Source organism: Haliotis rubra, unplaced genomic scaffold, assembly GCF_003918875.1.
Source record: "Haliotis rubra isolate DU_JTF1 unplaced genomic scaffold, ASM391887v1 Scf985, whole genome shotgun sequence".
Taxonomy (NCBI): domain Eukaryota; kingdom Metazoa; phylum Mollusca; class Gastropoda; order Lepetellida; family Haliotidae; genus Haliotis; species Haliotis rubra.
In genome coordinates, this window is record NW_025767729.1 from 337,038 (window position 1) to 353,662 (window position 16,625).

Here is a 16,625-nt window from a genome sequence, read left to right on the forward strand (position 1 = left end):
CCTTGTTCGATTGTAGTCGATTGTGCGTGACACAATTGTGTTCACGAATCGTGATTAAATAGTGAGACCAGGTGTTCTCTCGCAAAATGGCGAGCATTTCCTGTTCTATCGGTGGCCCTAGTTTCGAGCACCTGCAAAGGCTGGCCATGTGTTCACTTGAGAACAGGCGCCTTGTGGTAGCCTACTAGTAAAAAGCATCCGCTCGTCACACCGAAGACCTGGGTTCGATTTCTTACATGGGCACAATTGGTGAAGCCCATTTCTAGTGTCCCCCGCCGTGATATTACTGGAATATTACTAAAAGCGGCATAAAACCATACTCGCTTATTAACTCCCTTGAGTACATAAACGCGGGAACATTAGACTACAGGTCAAAATAGTGAGTTCCGATTTGGTCATTTTTGTCGCTGGGGCGTCAGTGTTTGAAATGTGCTTAATGGGGCCTTGAATGAGTCTTCGGTGTCTTTGATGACAAAGGAAAAGCCTGAGCTCTGAGTCGTATTACGTTCTTTCAAATCTTTGTGTAAAGAACATGATCAATTACAACTCTAAAGTTGACGCCCCAAAATGCAAAGATTCATGGTTAACACTTTGTTCACCCGAGCTATTGTAAATGATCACCTTTACGGATCACTGCTTTGCTTTGCATACCACCCAGACATATTACGCAATCGAAAACGAGTCACAAGAAGGAAGTGTATTAAAGCAATGTGTGCATATACCTATATTCACGGACATCCTCCATCAACTACTCAGAAACATGACATCCTTATACTATTTATTGTTTGGAATTGTGTGCTTTCTTCCCAAGATGGCTGCACAAGGTAAGCGTTGTCTAATTTATTCAACAGGTTTGTAAATCTTCAACGTAAAAGCTACTAATCACTGTTTTCTTTATGATTATGTCCAGAAACGACAGAGCCCAATACCCACCATTTTATGCTAACTGCTTACATTATTGAATGCGTCAAACGGTGTTACATGTTCAGAAATGTATGTCACTATAAAATGTAGACGTAGTAAGTCAGAGAAGATGTTGGTGCATTAGGATAACGTTTAAATGTGCTATATTTGCTCAGGGAATATGTTCATTTCAGAGGAAGTTGGTTAGCGGATTCGTTGAATTCTCATCCATGTGCTTAAATACGCTTTATAGCCTATATAAATCCTACACATATATATTTGTTACTCACTGAACACCATGGTACAGAAGGTTTCGTGCACATCTTTAGTCTTTATCATTTGAACTTTGAATAACCATAAAATCCACTTCTTGAATTACTATTGGGTTGAAATCGTGAGGAAACAAAGCATTTTGTAAGAAAATACTAAGATGAATGCATTGGCATCTGTTATAAGTATATGAACTACTTGTCAAGTTTATGGAAAAACGAAGATTGAAATGCCAAATCCTACTCACAATAAGATTCAAACCTGGACCACAGTTTAAAGGAAAACATGTGGCATGCCATGAGCCGTACGTTTCATTGCAAAACAGTGTTGTGACATAATGATTGTTGTTCTCAGTAGGGGGTAGTGATGTACATGTTACTATATTTAGCCTGAGAGTAAAGGCTGTTTTGGAAGCTTCTAGAGCATACGAAATATTCCGGCGCAGTCGGAGGCTTAAATATTGCAGTGCCAAATATGTTTAATAAGGATGATACTTACTTACTTCAAATGAAAAGTCATGCATTGAAGCGGCAAGATGTTTTTACCAAGGTATACTTGACCAGGTAGAATACCACTCCTGTAAGGTGTTTGCCAAAGCGTTTAGCAGCCGGCGGACGTATCGAGTAATCTGGAACCATCATCTTGCCAGTTGACAGAACTGATTTTGCTGTCTTCGATTAGGAATTGTATGACTTTGAAGCCCATGACTTAAAGCTGTGAACTTAAAACTAAGGATTACACTTCACTGATAAAAATATGGTTGTTCCGCTTCACATGAGAGATACAACCAACCTACATCGTTTCCGATTTGGAAAGATATTCCGATGACGGAAAGATATTTTCGCAGAGGTGCTCTTGTCATTGTAGAAAAGCACACCTTTAAGGAGTTTGCCAAGACGTTTAGCCACCAGCGGGTGTCCCCTGAAATTCAAGAATACCCAAGCCATCACCATGTCAGTTGACAGAACTGACTTGGAGATGTAAGATGTTTGACCGCGGTTTAGTCCATGACAGAACTGAGGATTTTACATTGAACAAAGTCAGGTTTTTCACACTCTTCACTGCACATGAGAGATAACGAACCTGGAGCGTTTCTATCAGGTGACCGAAGTATTGGATCATATCGCGACGGATTCCTTTGTCATGTCCAGTTCATGCCTCAAAATATTCTCTTGTATGAGAGATGTGTTGGTTATGTGACGTATTGTGCTTTGGCCATCATCAATAATGTCACGTATTTATTCAATATTATCCTTAGTTGTATTAATTAATAGTCTCCCTGGTTATAGGTACTTCTCGTGGCTCCCTTTCCCACGTCACACGTAACCTCTATAATCAGTAGTGGTGTTAGATACGAAAATCTCATTCTGACGTTTGATAGAGTATACAAACGACAGAATATGACGTAATATTGTGAAGCTATATCAACGTGCATGACCATCCAAATTTGCCTTTAATTTGATTGAACTTGTTACATGAATGAAACTGTTGTTTATTTACATTTAAGAACATAATCAGCATGGAGTGAAGGGTATTTCTTAAGTCTGTGCATATAGTTACACCGCCGAAGTGGGTTTCAAGATACAATTCCAAACAAGTTGGTGAATACACACCGGCAGCGTACATTGAAACAAAAGATGACCCCAATCCCTTCAGAATAAAGAAAATACAAAATGAAATGTTGCTGAAATATGTGGCCCAAATACAACCAGGTGTACCCGATAACCTAAAGCCAGTAAAGGTGTGAATAGCCCAAAATGGTCATAATGACGGTTACACACTTGGAGGGAAATGAACATGTAACACGGAGTATAAACATAACACTCATGAAACGTGCCAGCCAAGACAACAAGTTATCGAAGCAAGTCGACCCAACCGGGAAGTGGTATTAACACACCATGAGATCGAGTCTTCCTTGTTTGGTTATCATGGTCATTAGTGACAACCTTTATTGCACAGGATGAAGGTTTGCGTCACGTACTTCTGCTATTTCAGAGGGCAAATCAGTCAGGCTTACACCAAGAACAGCCAATCTTGGGGTTTTGAAGCAAACCTTTCAAGCAAATGACATCGGCTTTCCTCTAACCACATTCGGCTCACGTCATCTGTCGGCGACGTGCTGGACTCACTACTACTTCAGTTTGTACCGTTTTGGCACAGGGTTTACAGAACTTTGTTCTGACAATGACGTTAGACATGTCCAACTATCACATCAAAACGCAACGCATAAACTCGCTATAGGTTGGGAAAATGGAAACTGTATACAACGCAAAAGTAAATTGACATTTAAGTCAGTGTTGACATTATATTCGTTTCAAAACACATTTCTTTCCATTACCAGTTTGTCTCTATTTGCATGATTTGCTATTTGTGTATGTCATAATGTTCATGAGGCTGTGGCAGCAGGAGGAAACAACCAGTTAAAATGATTGCATAGAAGATAAGGCCGGTCACATTGACATTACTTCCTTGTGTAGTTATGTTACAACGTTTTATTAAATACATTACACACACAGACCTCTCGTTCAACAAATACACAGACAAACAGTGACATAATGTAACTACTTCAATTTATATGCAAGTTTACACACTGTCCCCACATGATAAACATTGCAAGTAGATAATGATTCATTCGCATAACACAACCAATAGTTTAACAATTAGGAGATAAACGTCATGTGTTGGCCAATTTCCGGGTGGTATTGAGTATTTGAAGCACGGGTCAGCCGGAGGTTTCAAATGAAGTATTCCCGTGCTTCAAATACTCAATAATGGCTTGATGACAAATGCCATCACATCCTAATTGCGTAGATAGATGCTTATGCTGTTGATGACTAGATTATCTGGTCCATATTCCACTATATACACCCCGTCGGCATATAACTGGAATATTGCTGAGTGTGGCGTTAGATAACAAACAAACAACAAGGTGCTGAAGGTATCCACCGTTTGACTCCACGTTTCTTCTAGTCAACTTTCCCCGCTATTCCACCAGCTCCAGCTTTTGTTATCATAATCTCACAACGTTTAAATCGAGCATTCTAGTTCTACACCGACAAAGTGTGACACATAACACTTAATTCAGTGCCACAATTTTCAAGTGCTCAGAGCGGCTTTCAAAAGGCTCAACATGTGCAGATGATAGATATCTCTTTCTTAAAGCACCGATTTCATGTGAGATTGAATTCGTCGTATTATATGAAATGTCGAAGTTCCAATTGTCATTCTCTGTCATAGAAATATCATCTTCATTGTCATGATAATTTACTGACGGTTGAAATGGTTTTAGAAATGCAACACCTTTTGTGAGGTCACTTATGCTTCAGGGGATATTGGGGCCCCTTTCATATTATGAAAAGAATATATTTAGAGTACAGGGAAGTAGTTTACGGTAGACCTCTTGTACAACACAGTATCTTTAATACCTTCAAAATGTACAATCAAGTCATTCAATCAAAATGAACTTGAACTTAAAGCGAGTGTACAAACGTTCCCCTATCATGTATTCCAACTGAGGCTAAATAGTCGCAGTTAACGACCCTCAACAATTATATGACGAAATAATGAAGGACAATGGACAAGAAGAATATACATGAAATACATTTCTGAACGTTATCAAGATTTTCAGGTTATGACATTTCATAGAAGAGAATCAACTCATAGTACTCATTAAACAGGGAAGACGTCCGCTATGGAAGCACTGTTGTACGCCCAATATCTTTGAAAAGGTTATCATTCAATCAGACTAAACATACGCATATGATATCTCAAAATATAACGAAAACCACATTGGCATTCTAGATCTCGATCCAGTGAAATAAGTGTTTGTTTGTTGTTGTTTAACGCCGCACTCAGCAATATTCGAGCTTTATGGCGGTGGTCCGTAAATAATCAAGTATGGACAAGACGATGCATTGGTTAACATCATCAGCATCCATCGACGCAGTTTGGATAAAATGATATGTGTCAACCAAGTCAACAGTCGGACAACCGGATCGCGTCAGTCGCCTCATACGACAAGCATGGATTTCTGAAGACAAGTTCTAACGCGCATCTTCAAAGGTATCCTGTGAAATGACGTAAGCAATCTTGATGCGATTGTACAAATTTTCAGCTTCAATTCAATTGCACATGGCAAACTTCATTATTCTATGAGCCTATAATTAAGAAAAAATATAGATAAACATGTACATGTGCGTATTTCATTCACCCCAACATTTTGAGACTGAATCGTGGCTTCTGTTGAGAAAGAGAAAGATGACATCAATTTTATCAAAATTGGCCAAGTGCAGCTGCAACAGACTTCAAAGTATTTTGCAACAAGTATTAAAGACACATATCTAGTTTTCAAAAGTATTCTTGCTGCCTAAAACAGTGTCATGGCCAAACCAGCCAAATGTTGGAACTGTTTCAGTGTCGTTGTAGTGATTTTGCGTCATCGGGACTGTCATAAGAAGTGATCAGTACATCACAAAAGACGTCTACTCATGAGTCAACACCTTGTCGTTTAGGTTATCTATTATTTACTCAATCTCTATAAGCCTGAAGGCACTTTGAACTCTTAAGTTGAAATTGTGTTATGCTGTGATTGTATATCATGGCCATGAGATTGCTGAAATGCAAATTATGGAAATGAATCTCTTGACAGGTGATCCTGAACTGACTATACTTCTGTCGAACTGGAATCCCGGGCGAATATTTCAGTTCAAGTTCCCAGTATCGACCATACAAAGTGTATCCGTAATCAACCCTGTGGCCATCGACTATGACCCTGTAGAGAACACGCTGTACTGGACAAATGATCAGCTCAAGCATATAAGCGTCACAAACCTCGCCACAGGCACATCTCGGATCATCCTGTCTTTGAATTCAAGTATGTTCTACCCATTCATATACTCCTCACAAAAATTAAGCAACAAGTATTTTCTTTGTAATATCTTTATCAATCTCAATAGCGATTTTTGCCGGCATGTTACTGAAAGGTACATGTTCAAAATACATAACCTTTAGTGACTGTCAAATTGACTTATCTGATAACATTGGCAACGTCACCCGCGAACACAACCACCCTCAGGAACAACATTTAAAAAGTGTAGCATATATGTGCTCCACTCTTCACACATGCACCCTGATCGGTGTTAAACCTACCTGTAATCATTCTGACTTCATTTTTTATGGATGATAATGCCCGTCCCTGGATGATAATGCCTGAGAAAGAGTTGTTAACGATGTTGTTTAGATCAACAACATCGCACAAAATGACTGGCCTGCAAGATCACTTGATCCTAATCCCATTGAAAATGCTTGGGACATTATTGGAAGTCGTGTTTACGGTCTCCGTGTTCACCCCCAGACTCTGGATGACCTTGAGCAGGCGTTACAGAGAGAATGGCAGAAAAATCCAAAAGGCTCATTTGGGCAATGCCAAGACGTGTAGAAACTGGCATTTGTGCTCATGGTGGTCATACGCGTTACTGAACACTGCTTCACTGTCCAAAACTGACTTGAATCTTAATGTTAACATTTTGCTCCATCAATGCAGCACATTTGGCACGACTATTTCACGGGTACATGCTTTTGATGATTTGTAAGTCTATTATTGCTCAATACCATTTCATTTCATTTTGCTTATCGTGTGTACATATGTTTCACCTTTCTATTGCATCATTCCATGATTTGCAATTTCAATAGATGAAAATGTAATGCGACTAACAATTTGTATTGCTTAACTTTTTGTGAGGAGTATATTTACCAATTTCCAGAGGAGACTCATTCATACAATTTTCACCGATATCTTTCGCCATTTGAATCTGTATTTAACTGATAATTCTGACTGGTTATTCTTTGACAATCACTTGTATTATTGCTGTTAGGGAAAAGAGTGGATTTCGGAATCTGGTATTAGTATACAACAGCGCCCGTGGTAGTTACTAGTATATATGAATGTTTGCAACAGGTGCAGTTCCTGACGGGATCTCCGTCGATTCATCTGCAAGAAAAATATTTTACACGGACTCTGGAAATGACATAATCGCTGTCAGGACATGAATAGCAGTAACCACGAAATCATCCTCACACAGGATCTTGACGAGCCCAGGGACATTGTTGTTCATGAGGCAAGAAGGTAGGTTACCATATCTTTTCTTTCCAATCGTCTTGTAAATCGAAAGAAATATACATGTATGTAATATTTACAATTAACTATTTTTTCAGGAGGATGTACTGGACAGACAGGGGAGCAAGTCCTCACATTTCCACAGCTAATTATGACGGAACTAACATAAGAAAAATAGTCTCAACCGGTCTGACGTGGCCAAATGGGTTTACAATTGACAAGAAAAGTTAGTTCTTCACTGTTTCACTAATTCATATAGTATCTATACTTCAAGAAGAATGCGTATCTGTCGTGTTTCTAATTTATTTATGTCATGAAAGTATATAATTGAGAAATACAATTGTTTAAGTGCATAAGAGTAGGAACCTTCTCAGAGTCAACGACACATTTTCTGACGGTGAAGGTTTAGGTTGAAAGTAACGTGTTTCCACAATATTCAGAATGAATGATCAATCATTCTTCAGTATCAGGTGTTTAAGTTTCAGGAGTCAAAATCAATTGCTGGACTTCTATAGACCATTTCTATCCTCCCGGCATGTAATGCGGGGAGTGTGTGTATTATTGTGTGGGGATATTGTCGACGCCTTGACCGTCTGTCCATCCGTCCGTAATCATTTTGTTTTCGGAGCATAACTCAAAAACCGTTCAATATTTTTTCAACAAAGCGTGGTAAAAACGTTTTGGACTTAGTCTTAAAAAATCATGTTCAACTTTAAGTAACTGTCAGATCATTTGCTGTTTTATGTTTGTTGGGGCCTTGGGGATTTGTCATCTTCTGATGACTGTTGTTACAATGTGTTGTTGTTTACTAATCTATTCTTTTAAATGATATCAACTCGTTTTAACGTTTACCTGCGATACTCGATACGTTCTACGCGATACGTGCATCACATTTATGCAAAGTGCTTTGCTACATTTTTATTTAGGGTTGATTTTATAATTCTTCAAATAGCTTTTAAAAGTTTTGTTTTATGCAATTTTATGTTATGCACAGTTACTTTTTTGCGCCAAATCCAGCTAGGCTGCTCACAAACGCTTTACATGTTCATAAAAGGACACGGACACTTCACAGCTATCCCAAATGGTATCTTCTTCACGTATATAGGCGGCCAATGGTGTTTACACTGAACTACATACAGTCACTGTTTTCAAATGCGCCCATAGTTGACATGTTTCGGCTAATAATTTCCCTTCAGCCTATGTATAACTTTATCAATGATCAGCTGTCCACGTTTCCCTTTCCACATCAGATGGAATTCTGTACTGGTGCGACGCCAAGACTCACACGGTAGAGTCCGTGTCTGTCGATGGAGCACAGAGAAAAATACTGGTGTATGAACCTGATGCTCACTACTTCAGGATAACCTACCATGATGGAGCACTCTATTTCACCGATTGGAGTAGAAGGTAGGAAAGACCAGTTGCATCCACGATATTGAAGTAACACGCAAGTGTTTTGACTGACGGTACGTGTTATCATTAGGAGCACTGTTACATTTTCATTGATAATTAGTTGTGGCAATGACACTATCGATAATAGGTATCACCATAACGTATTAGGATTGTAGAAAGGAACAGCGTAGATGAACTTGTCTTCATTTATTTTGGTGTTTTTCCACAGGGCAGTTCTCAACATGCCTGCTACAGGAGGCATTGTTGGACTCATGACCATAGGTCCTTTTACACAGCTTGCTGGCATCCGTGTCTTTTCAAACAGAAATTCCACAGGTAATACTGGCATTCTTGATATGATTATTCTGTATGTTTACGTTGAAATGAAATTTCAAAGCATGCAAGTTATGACACAAAGGTCCAACTATATGTTCCTGTCGACAACTGTTACATCGTTCAACAAATTCAACACACTGAAAAAATTGCAACTACAAAGGCAAGGAGGAATTATGAATGTATCACTTTAAGTGACACTCCATTGTCTTTTGAAGTGTTATAATGACGAATATGGAATCAATGCAAAGTACATTTATTATTCATAATCTTTGGGTGTTTTTGGGCACATATCGGCTGAGAAGACAGGTCTACATGTGCTATTGCGTTGGATGTCTTAACTATTATTGTTTATTTTTGTCTGTCTGTTTGTATTGTGCTCTCTGTTTTAACATGCCCTTTACCTCTGATGTACACACAAGTCCCTCTTGGGTAATGAAGTATTATCTTATCTTATCTTATCTTAAACTGTTGGTTTGGGGTGGTTTTTTAGAAGATGTAATGGTGATCGAGTGAGTTAAGGTTTATAGTCACGTCAGCAATATTTCAGCCATACTGTGACGTTAAAAAGTTCATATTCATAATGAACACAACTGAAGCACAAAACCCTGTCAACGAAGGACAGTAAAATAACTAGATTATCACAGATAGAGAATTAGCATATAACTGTAAAATTAAACAAACTGTTATGGACAATACAATATAAAAAACGAGCAAGAGATCACGAGCAATGTGAGATAGGTCGCCATACTAGGAACCATGGGGACTTACAGTACCTTTGCTACCTGCATGGACCCTAGCTTATAGCTTGAGAACTTTTAATATAATACTATGGTAAGTGTTGAGTCCCATCTGTAGTCAAACTACCGGTTGTCCGACTTCCATTTTGTGGAAGCCGCGGATGATTTTGTGTGCTGGCGATTAGGTGCCTGACTCTGAGGGTGTGGATTCGAATCCCTGATGGGACTAAACCAAACAAAAGTACTAGAATCTGTACTTCACTGAATAAGTGTAGTGGCAAATATAACAAATGTCAGATTTGACCACTTTCTGGCATTGTGTATTCACAACAAATCGCTTGCGATATCCAGCGATTCCCCGAACAACCTGTCGCTAACTTTCTGTTACCTTGCTCAAAGTAACAAATGGCGTGTCTTTGTGTGTGTTAGTGACTGATGTCATCAAGGTAACATTGTAAGCACCTGGACTCATTAATATTTGGATTTATAACGTTCGATGTTTATCGTACCATGAAATTTTAGGTGAAATTGCTTAATGAGGTTTTTGATGGTCGCTTGTATTTGGTGGATTTCTTTTTCACAAGAACCACACAAGGTCAAAAGTCAAGTATTGGACTCTCATCCTCTTTACTAAGGTTTTGACAGCATTGTGATCGATGTCTCACGTATCAGAAACTAATTCATCAAATGCGGTCAAATTTAAATGATGGCTAAAGATTTCAGCTGCGGCTACACTCAGTTGTACATGGTGATGAACAGTGCATCAAAGATCAATTTCTGTTTTAGGATGTCCTTCGGGCCAGTACGGCGAGGACTGTAGAGATTGTGGAAACTGCCAGAAAAGATCCGTCTGTGAAAAGACTACTGGCTGGTGCATCGGTGGATGTGCCACTGGTTACCAAGGGAACAACTGCTCGCAAAGTATGAAATTGTACCACCAAATTTACTCAGTTCCAACAAAGTATTTTCCAACAAGATCTGCTATTTTAATGGATATGTATTGAGATTGAACATAATGGAAAAACGAAATGTTCCAAAACTCAAACAAATTTTATCCTGATCCAGAATACATTTGATACTCACAACTCATGTTCTATATTTGCAAATAAATTGAAGTGCCTCTACATACACCATAACACAGTATTCCACTAATTGAAAGTATTCTAACAAGAACAAACATATTTTAACTTAATTCAGCTTGCTCATAGTACTATCAAAATATCGTGGGCAAAAGGGTTTTATTTCCAATGTACAAAGGTCATGGGTTTTTAATTTGCAAATACATGGGAATGTCAAGCATCCCAAGTAGGTGAAACCGATAGTTGGTTGCAGGGAATGTAATGTATTTATACCTATTTGGGTGTTCACTTCTTTTGCATCAGACCATGGATGTGAGATCTAATTGGTGTATGGGAGAGTGGGCGAGTGAGTTTAGTTTTACGCTGCACTCAGCAATAGCCCAGCCATATGGCGGCGGTCTGTAAATAATCGAGTCTGGACCAGACAATCCAGTGATCATCGATCTGCGCAATTGGGAACCTATGACATGTGTCAACCAAGTCAGCGAGCCTGACAACCCGATCCCGTTAGTCGCCTCTTACGACAAGCATGGGTTACTGAAGATCAATTCTAACCTGGACCTTTACGGGTTAATCGGTGTATGGGAGGAGAAGTGGCGTCACAGATTTGTTGAGAGCTGCTTTGGCTGCACCACCAACCATTGTGTTACTAACGATTACAACATAACTTAACAAACACAAGACGATGTCATACTGGACCCGGTTGTATCAAACGTTAATGAAGCATTAACGTGCCATTAAACGTTCATTAACTAATGTATCATTAAATTCTGTTGTACTAACGTAATGACGCTCTAATGACAACAGAGCATCTTTAAACTTCCTGGAAAAGTGAACATTGCTCCAGAATTTCGTTTGCGCCGCACTGGATCTACCTGCAGCTATAAAATTACACAGAAATGTAGAGTATTAAATGTCGTATCTCATGGTATAAACTCAGTTTGAAAAGTAGACACTACTGAATGTTACTCCTAATTTTGTAATGCGTTAAAACAGTCAATTTCTCTGCTTTTATCGTGCACTGATAAAAGTACTGTGCTACTATATTTTCAATTTGTCATCTTTACGGAAAAATTCTGCCTGATACCTGAATGACATAGGTATGTGTTAAATTAGCTTATAGTTTGTGTGCTTATGTATAACGTTATACACTCAATCTTAAAAGTGACTCGCAATATGTGTTGAAAATGGATTTTCCCCTATGACGTCAAATGGTTACATAAAGGTCACACGCTTATAAAGATAAGGGGCCTCACTCCGGTATGCTTAATACTAAGTCATTGTAACTCAGATCACTTGGCGAGAATTTGCTGTGAATAAGGACACAATATTTTCGTGATGTTTTGTTCACGGAATTATCATAAACAATGATACTCAAAACATTTGTGACAAACGCGCACCTGGCCAATGATTATACGCCATTGTTTTGTCTATAACACAACATAAACAAATTCAATGAACAAGACATATCCTTTAAAAACGTGTGCATATACACATTTCATGAAATAAATAAATCATTTTTATTTATTATGTCAGTTTTACTTAGGTTTAAAATACTAACTGTTGATAATGAAATTAGTTTCACGAAACCATATGTGAACGATACGCAAAGTATACATTAATAATACAAGTATAATCCGCAGGACAGTGTGATTGTGTTTACCGACCTTCACCTCAAAGAAATTGCCACATATGTCCAACAATGTTGATGTATGACATCACTACCGATGACCGATTTCTCATGAAATGGCGGCTTTGTGGATATGGGTGCCCACGATTTTGCGAGGGAACCTTTATCCATAAATGTATGATGTAAGTAATCGGAAACATTCTGACTATCTGCGTATGGTTTTGTTTTATTGTTTTCATTGAAAAAAGTCAGAAATGCCGATAATTGCCTATGTCGTTCTCCATGATTTTGCGTCTCGCATGGCCTCACGCCACACAGAACTTTCGTATGAACATATCAAATTTCAGTATTGTATCTGTTTGGAATTTGATTCTAAAATGTATTAGGAATTCAGCGATGCATTTGTCACAACTGAATATGAAATATACATGATGTAATAGGCGTCCTATGACTGGCCTTAGCGAAACTTGATTTTGTAAACACTATCCAATATGGCGGAAAGCTCACTTCGTGTTCGTGTATATTCCAAAACATCCCAACCGATTCTAGGTTTATCGGCGACGTTTCAGAATTATTTAGACGTGTTTCTTCACAGCAGTCGAAATGTTTGTTTTTGTTCCGAGGTTTAGCCCTAAAGATGCCATTTTGACAGACGACAGGTAATAACACTTACATGTTTACAGCGCAGAATTGTGGGGAAAAAATAGGGGAATCCCCGGATTTAATGAAAATATTTACATTAGGACGTCATTAGATAATGATACGCTAATAAGTGTTTGAAACAACCGTTTTTAATGATACCATTAACTAATGATGCATTAAGGATTTAATGTATCATTAGGGTTTAATGTTGACATTAGTTAATGAAGCAATGATACAACCGGATCCGTGTCAATAGCAAGGGTGTTCTATGATTCAATGTTGTCAAGTAAAACTGGATGCTGACACGAATTGATGTTAGAAGCCTGGAGACAGGAGATGTAGTCTGAAAACATATTGAATTCCTTATGTTTAGACTGTTTACTTATATTACATTGTAACCCTATCTATATATGTTTTGCATATGATCTTTATGTCAGTTTATCATTTAATGATATCCGTTGCATTGTTGTTAGTTTGTTCTTCCGGAACCTACGGCGAAAGGTGTGCGTTGACGTGCGGCAACTGCACGGAAACAACATGTAATCATGTCAATGGTACCTGTCCGCTGGGGTGTAACGCCGGATGGACTGGACACGACTGTAAAACAGGTTTGACCACTCCTACTGATAGCTAACTGAAACATCGCAGTATTATGCGATACTTGGTAACCACATTAAATTTTCATGATCATAAACGTCCCAATTGTTACCACAGGCCCTCGTGTCCTTGCGAAGATTAACGATTTAAAAATGTTTTTTAGATGATCCCCGACTCGAAATGCTACACAGTACAATCTGTATTGTACTGTGAAGCATTCGAGTCGAGATCATCTCAAATGTTATATGTTTTTTAACATGTTTAATCCTCGCAAAGACACGAGGGCCTGTGATTGTTACGGCTGACTCCAAAGTACACACAAGAATTTCATGAAAACTTCTACAATGATTAATCAAAACTATTTAAAAAACAAAACAAAGGCTTCCAATTACCACATAATAATTGTCATGCACTTATGTAGCACACAAAGACAATAATATTTCTTAAAACGATTGTAAAAGGGTAATTGTGTTTACTTATCTAGCGTTGCCAAGATGCCCGACCAATACCTATGGTCCCGGGTGTTCTGCCTGTGGGAAGTGTGCTGGAGGTGTCTCTTGTAACACAGTGTCAGGCGTATGTCCAGCTGGATGTGAGCTAGGTTGGAAAGGGGACACCTGTGAGATAGGTAAATACGGTGCCATACATAGCACAATTCACGCTCGCCCATTTCACCTGTTTAACATCGATACACAATTTAGCGTAACGTCCAAAAGTTTTAAGGTTTCTGCTAATTTAATTGATATGCTGTTGTTGCTGATTTGATTTTGGTGTTTGAAATATATTTGTTTCATTTTGAATGATACACATTTTTCTCTGGTCAGCGTGTCTTCCGAATACCTACGACGCCTCCTGTGACTCCTGTGGTCAGTGTGCAGCTGCTGTACCCTGTGACAATAGCTCCGGAGTCTGTCCGGCTGGTTGTCAAGATGGCTGGACAGGCTCCCTGTGCAAAACAAGTAGGTAAACATACTTGTAAAGGTCAATTGTGTATTTTATAGTGTACAAAGGAGTGCCTAACACCAACGTATAGTCTGTGACGTGCATACTGGATATCGGCACTTATTTCAAGACTATGAACATTTGCACCTCGACCGAATGTTGTCCATTCAAAAGCGTCTTCAATATTACTAGGTTTGGTCCAAAGAAAAGATATTCACGAGGGACTATATCTTCATGAACAAACGTTTGCAATCGAGTCACAATAAGTACTGAACGCCATAAAAGTGCATGTCGTCTTAATAATGTATTCGTTATCCCGATTCATAAGCGTTGCCCTATCATGAATAGGAAAGATGATCGTTGAGATCTTGTATTGATCCATCTGTTGGGTTTGTAACCAAAGAAAAGAGGGTGCTGCTTATTCGAACAAATTCATTCTGCAGTGACATCGCAGCAAGCTCTTCCGCTCTGGTATGTCTCATAACAGGTTATAACGGTTCGTAGAGCACAACTGTCGCTTACAAACTGTTGCAGCAGCATTGTTCCTCATCATTGTTGTAACATGTCCATCTACTTGGGCTCAATTGAAAGTGAACAGCGTATGTAAACGCCATGTCACCATGGAGCTGAAAGATTTTGATGACAGAGTTTCTACTCATCCAGTTTTAGTCTACTCCCGGTTGTCCAAGTCTTAACATTAGAGGCACGTTAATTACCCTCAAATGCAATATCAAGAGTTAATGTCATTCACAAGCAGAAATATATTGGATAATACTCTGTCTTACGTTTCTGCCAAAATATTGAGCAACGGCATATCTTCTTATTGGCCTTCGATGCCTGTAGAGTAAACAACAGAGGTCCCAGGGCAGACTTGCACGACAGGCAATTTCATGAATGCACAACTACATATCTTGCGTTATGGATAGGAAGGAACATGTTGCACATCTATCCCAGTGTAAAACAATGCGATCTTTTCCATTCCGATTCTGTCGCATTGAAGGTCGCAGATCAGACTGTTTATATGTGTAAGTGTTCTTGGTTAAGTAATAGATTTTAAAAGTTACTAATAACAGTCTATAACATTGCCACTCTCTACAGGGAATTCCAGCCTGCATCATAGGCATTTTTGGATTGCTTGTTATTCTGGAAACAAAAAGGCCCCTTCCACGTAACTGTGTTTTACTCAAAAACATGCAATCGAAATAATTACACATACAGTCAGCTTTGTTTCCTTTTTTATCCATATATATATAGTGATTCAATACATGTGTGTGACGTGCAGTTATATGAAAAGGCCTGCTTCACCATCAACAAACAACTGTACACTTCATTCCTAGGAAGTTGTCTCCCTTGATTCGTCTGCTGACAACCTCTCTCTCAGTGACCTATGCGAGCAGGGCGAGGTTGTACAAAGAGGTCTTAGCACTAAGATGGCCATAACTCTCATACCTTAACATAGACTTAAGTTAGTCTGAAGCGCTAAAAGGTTGTTTTGTACATCGGCACTATGGCCATGAAGATACCAAAGCTCAGGTAACCAGCAGGCATATTTGTTTCCATCTATCGTATGGCGTCAATATATGACGGTGTGGAGCTGTTCACTTATCTACTGGAAAAAAAGTCCATGTTTACAAGCTTGGAAATGTCTTGGAAAGATGATGTTTCCAGACATTTCCAATTTTGTAAAGATGATGTTTCCAAGACATTTTGGTTCTGGAAAGATGATGTTTCAAAATTTACAATTCAGAAGGGAGATAACTTTGGTGGGTGATGGTAGAATTGTTGTTATTTGCACGCCCAGGACCTAATCCTTTGGCTGATTGATGAGTGAATCAAAGGCGGTTAATAGTCACCAATTAACAAGGCCTACTGCTTTGTTAAGTTTCAAGTTTATGCCTCTTAAAGCCCCTGGAAATTGAGTTAAAATGCTTTGATGGGCATTAAGAAGTGGAATGCATTACTGTGACCTGATTTTCTGCATG

General features: G+C 38.8%; 1 protein-coding gene across 2 annotated transcripts; it reads left to right on the top strand.

Moving 5' to 3' along the window:
• Positions 1-680: 680 nt before the first annotated feature.
• LOC124265575 (multiple epidermal growth factor-like domains protein 11) lies at positions 681-14,693 on the top strand. 2 transcript variants are annotated; one of them, XM_046700360.1, is made up of 10 exons: positions 681-824; positions 5,822-6,046; positions 7,130-7,297; positions 7,387-7,514; positions 8,539-8,695; positions 8,910-9,016; positions 10,540-10,674; positions 13,578-13,712; positions 14,186-14,329; positions 14,526-14,693. In XM_046700360.1, exons 3-10 carry the CDS (start codon positions 7,218-7,220, stop codon positions 14,666-14,668), a joined length of 1,029 nt encoding a protein of 342 aa, XP_046556316.1. In that variant the 5' UTR covers positions 681-824; positions 5,822-6,046; positions 7,130-7,217; the 3' UTR covers positions 14,669-14,693. The 2 variants fall into 2 exon arrangements, with proteins under 2 accessions (XP_046556316.1, XP_046556317.1); XM_046700361.1 differs by lacking the exon at positions 5,822-6,046.
• The last annotated feature ends 1,932 nt before the right edge of the window (positions 14,694-16,625 follow it).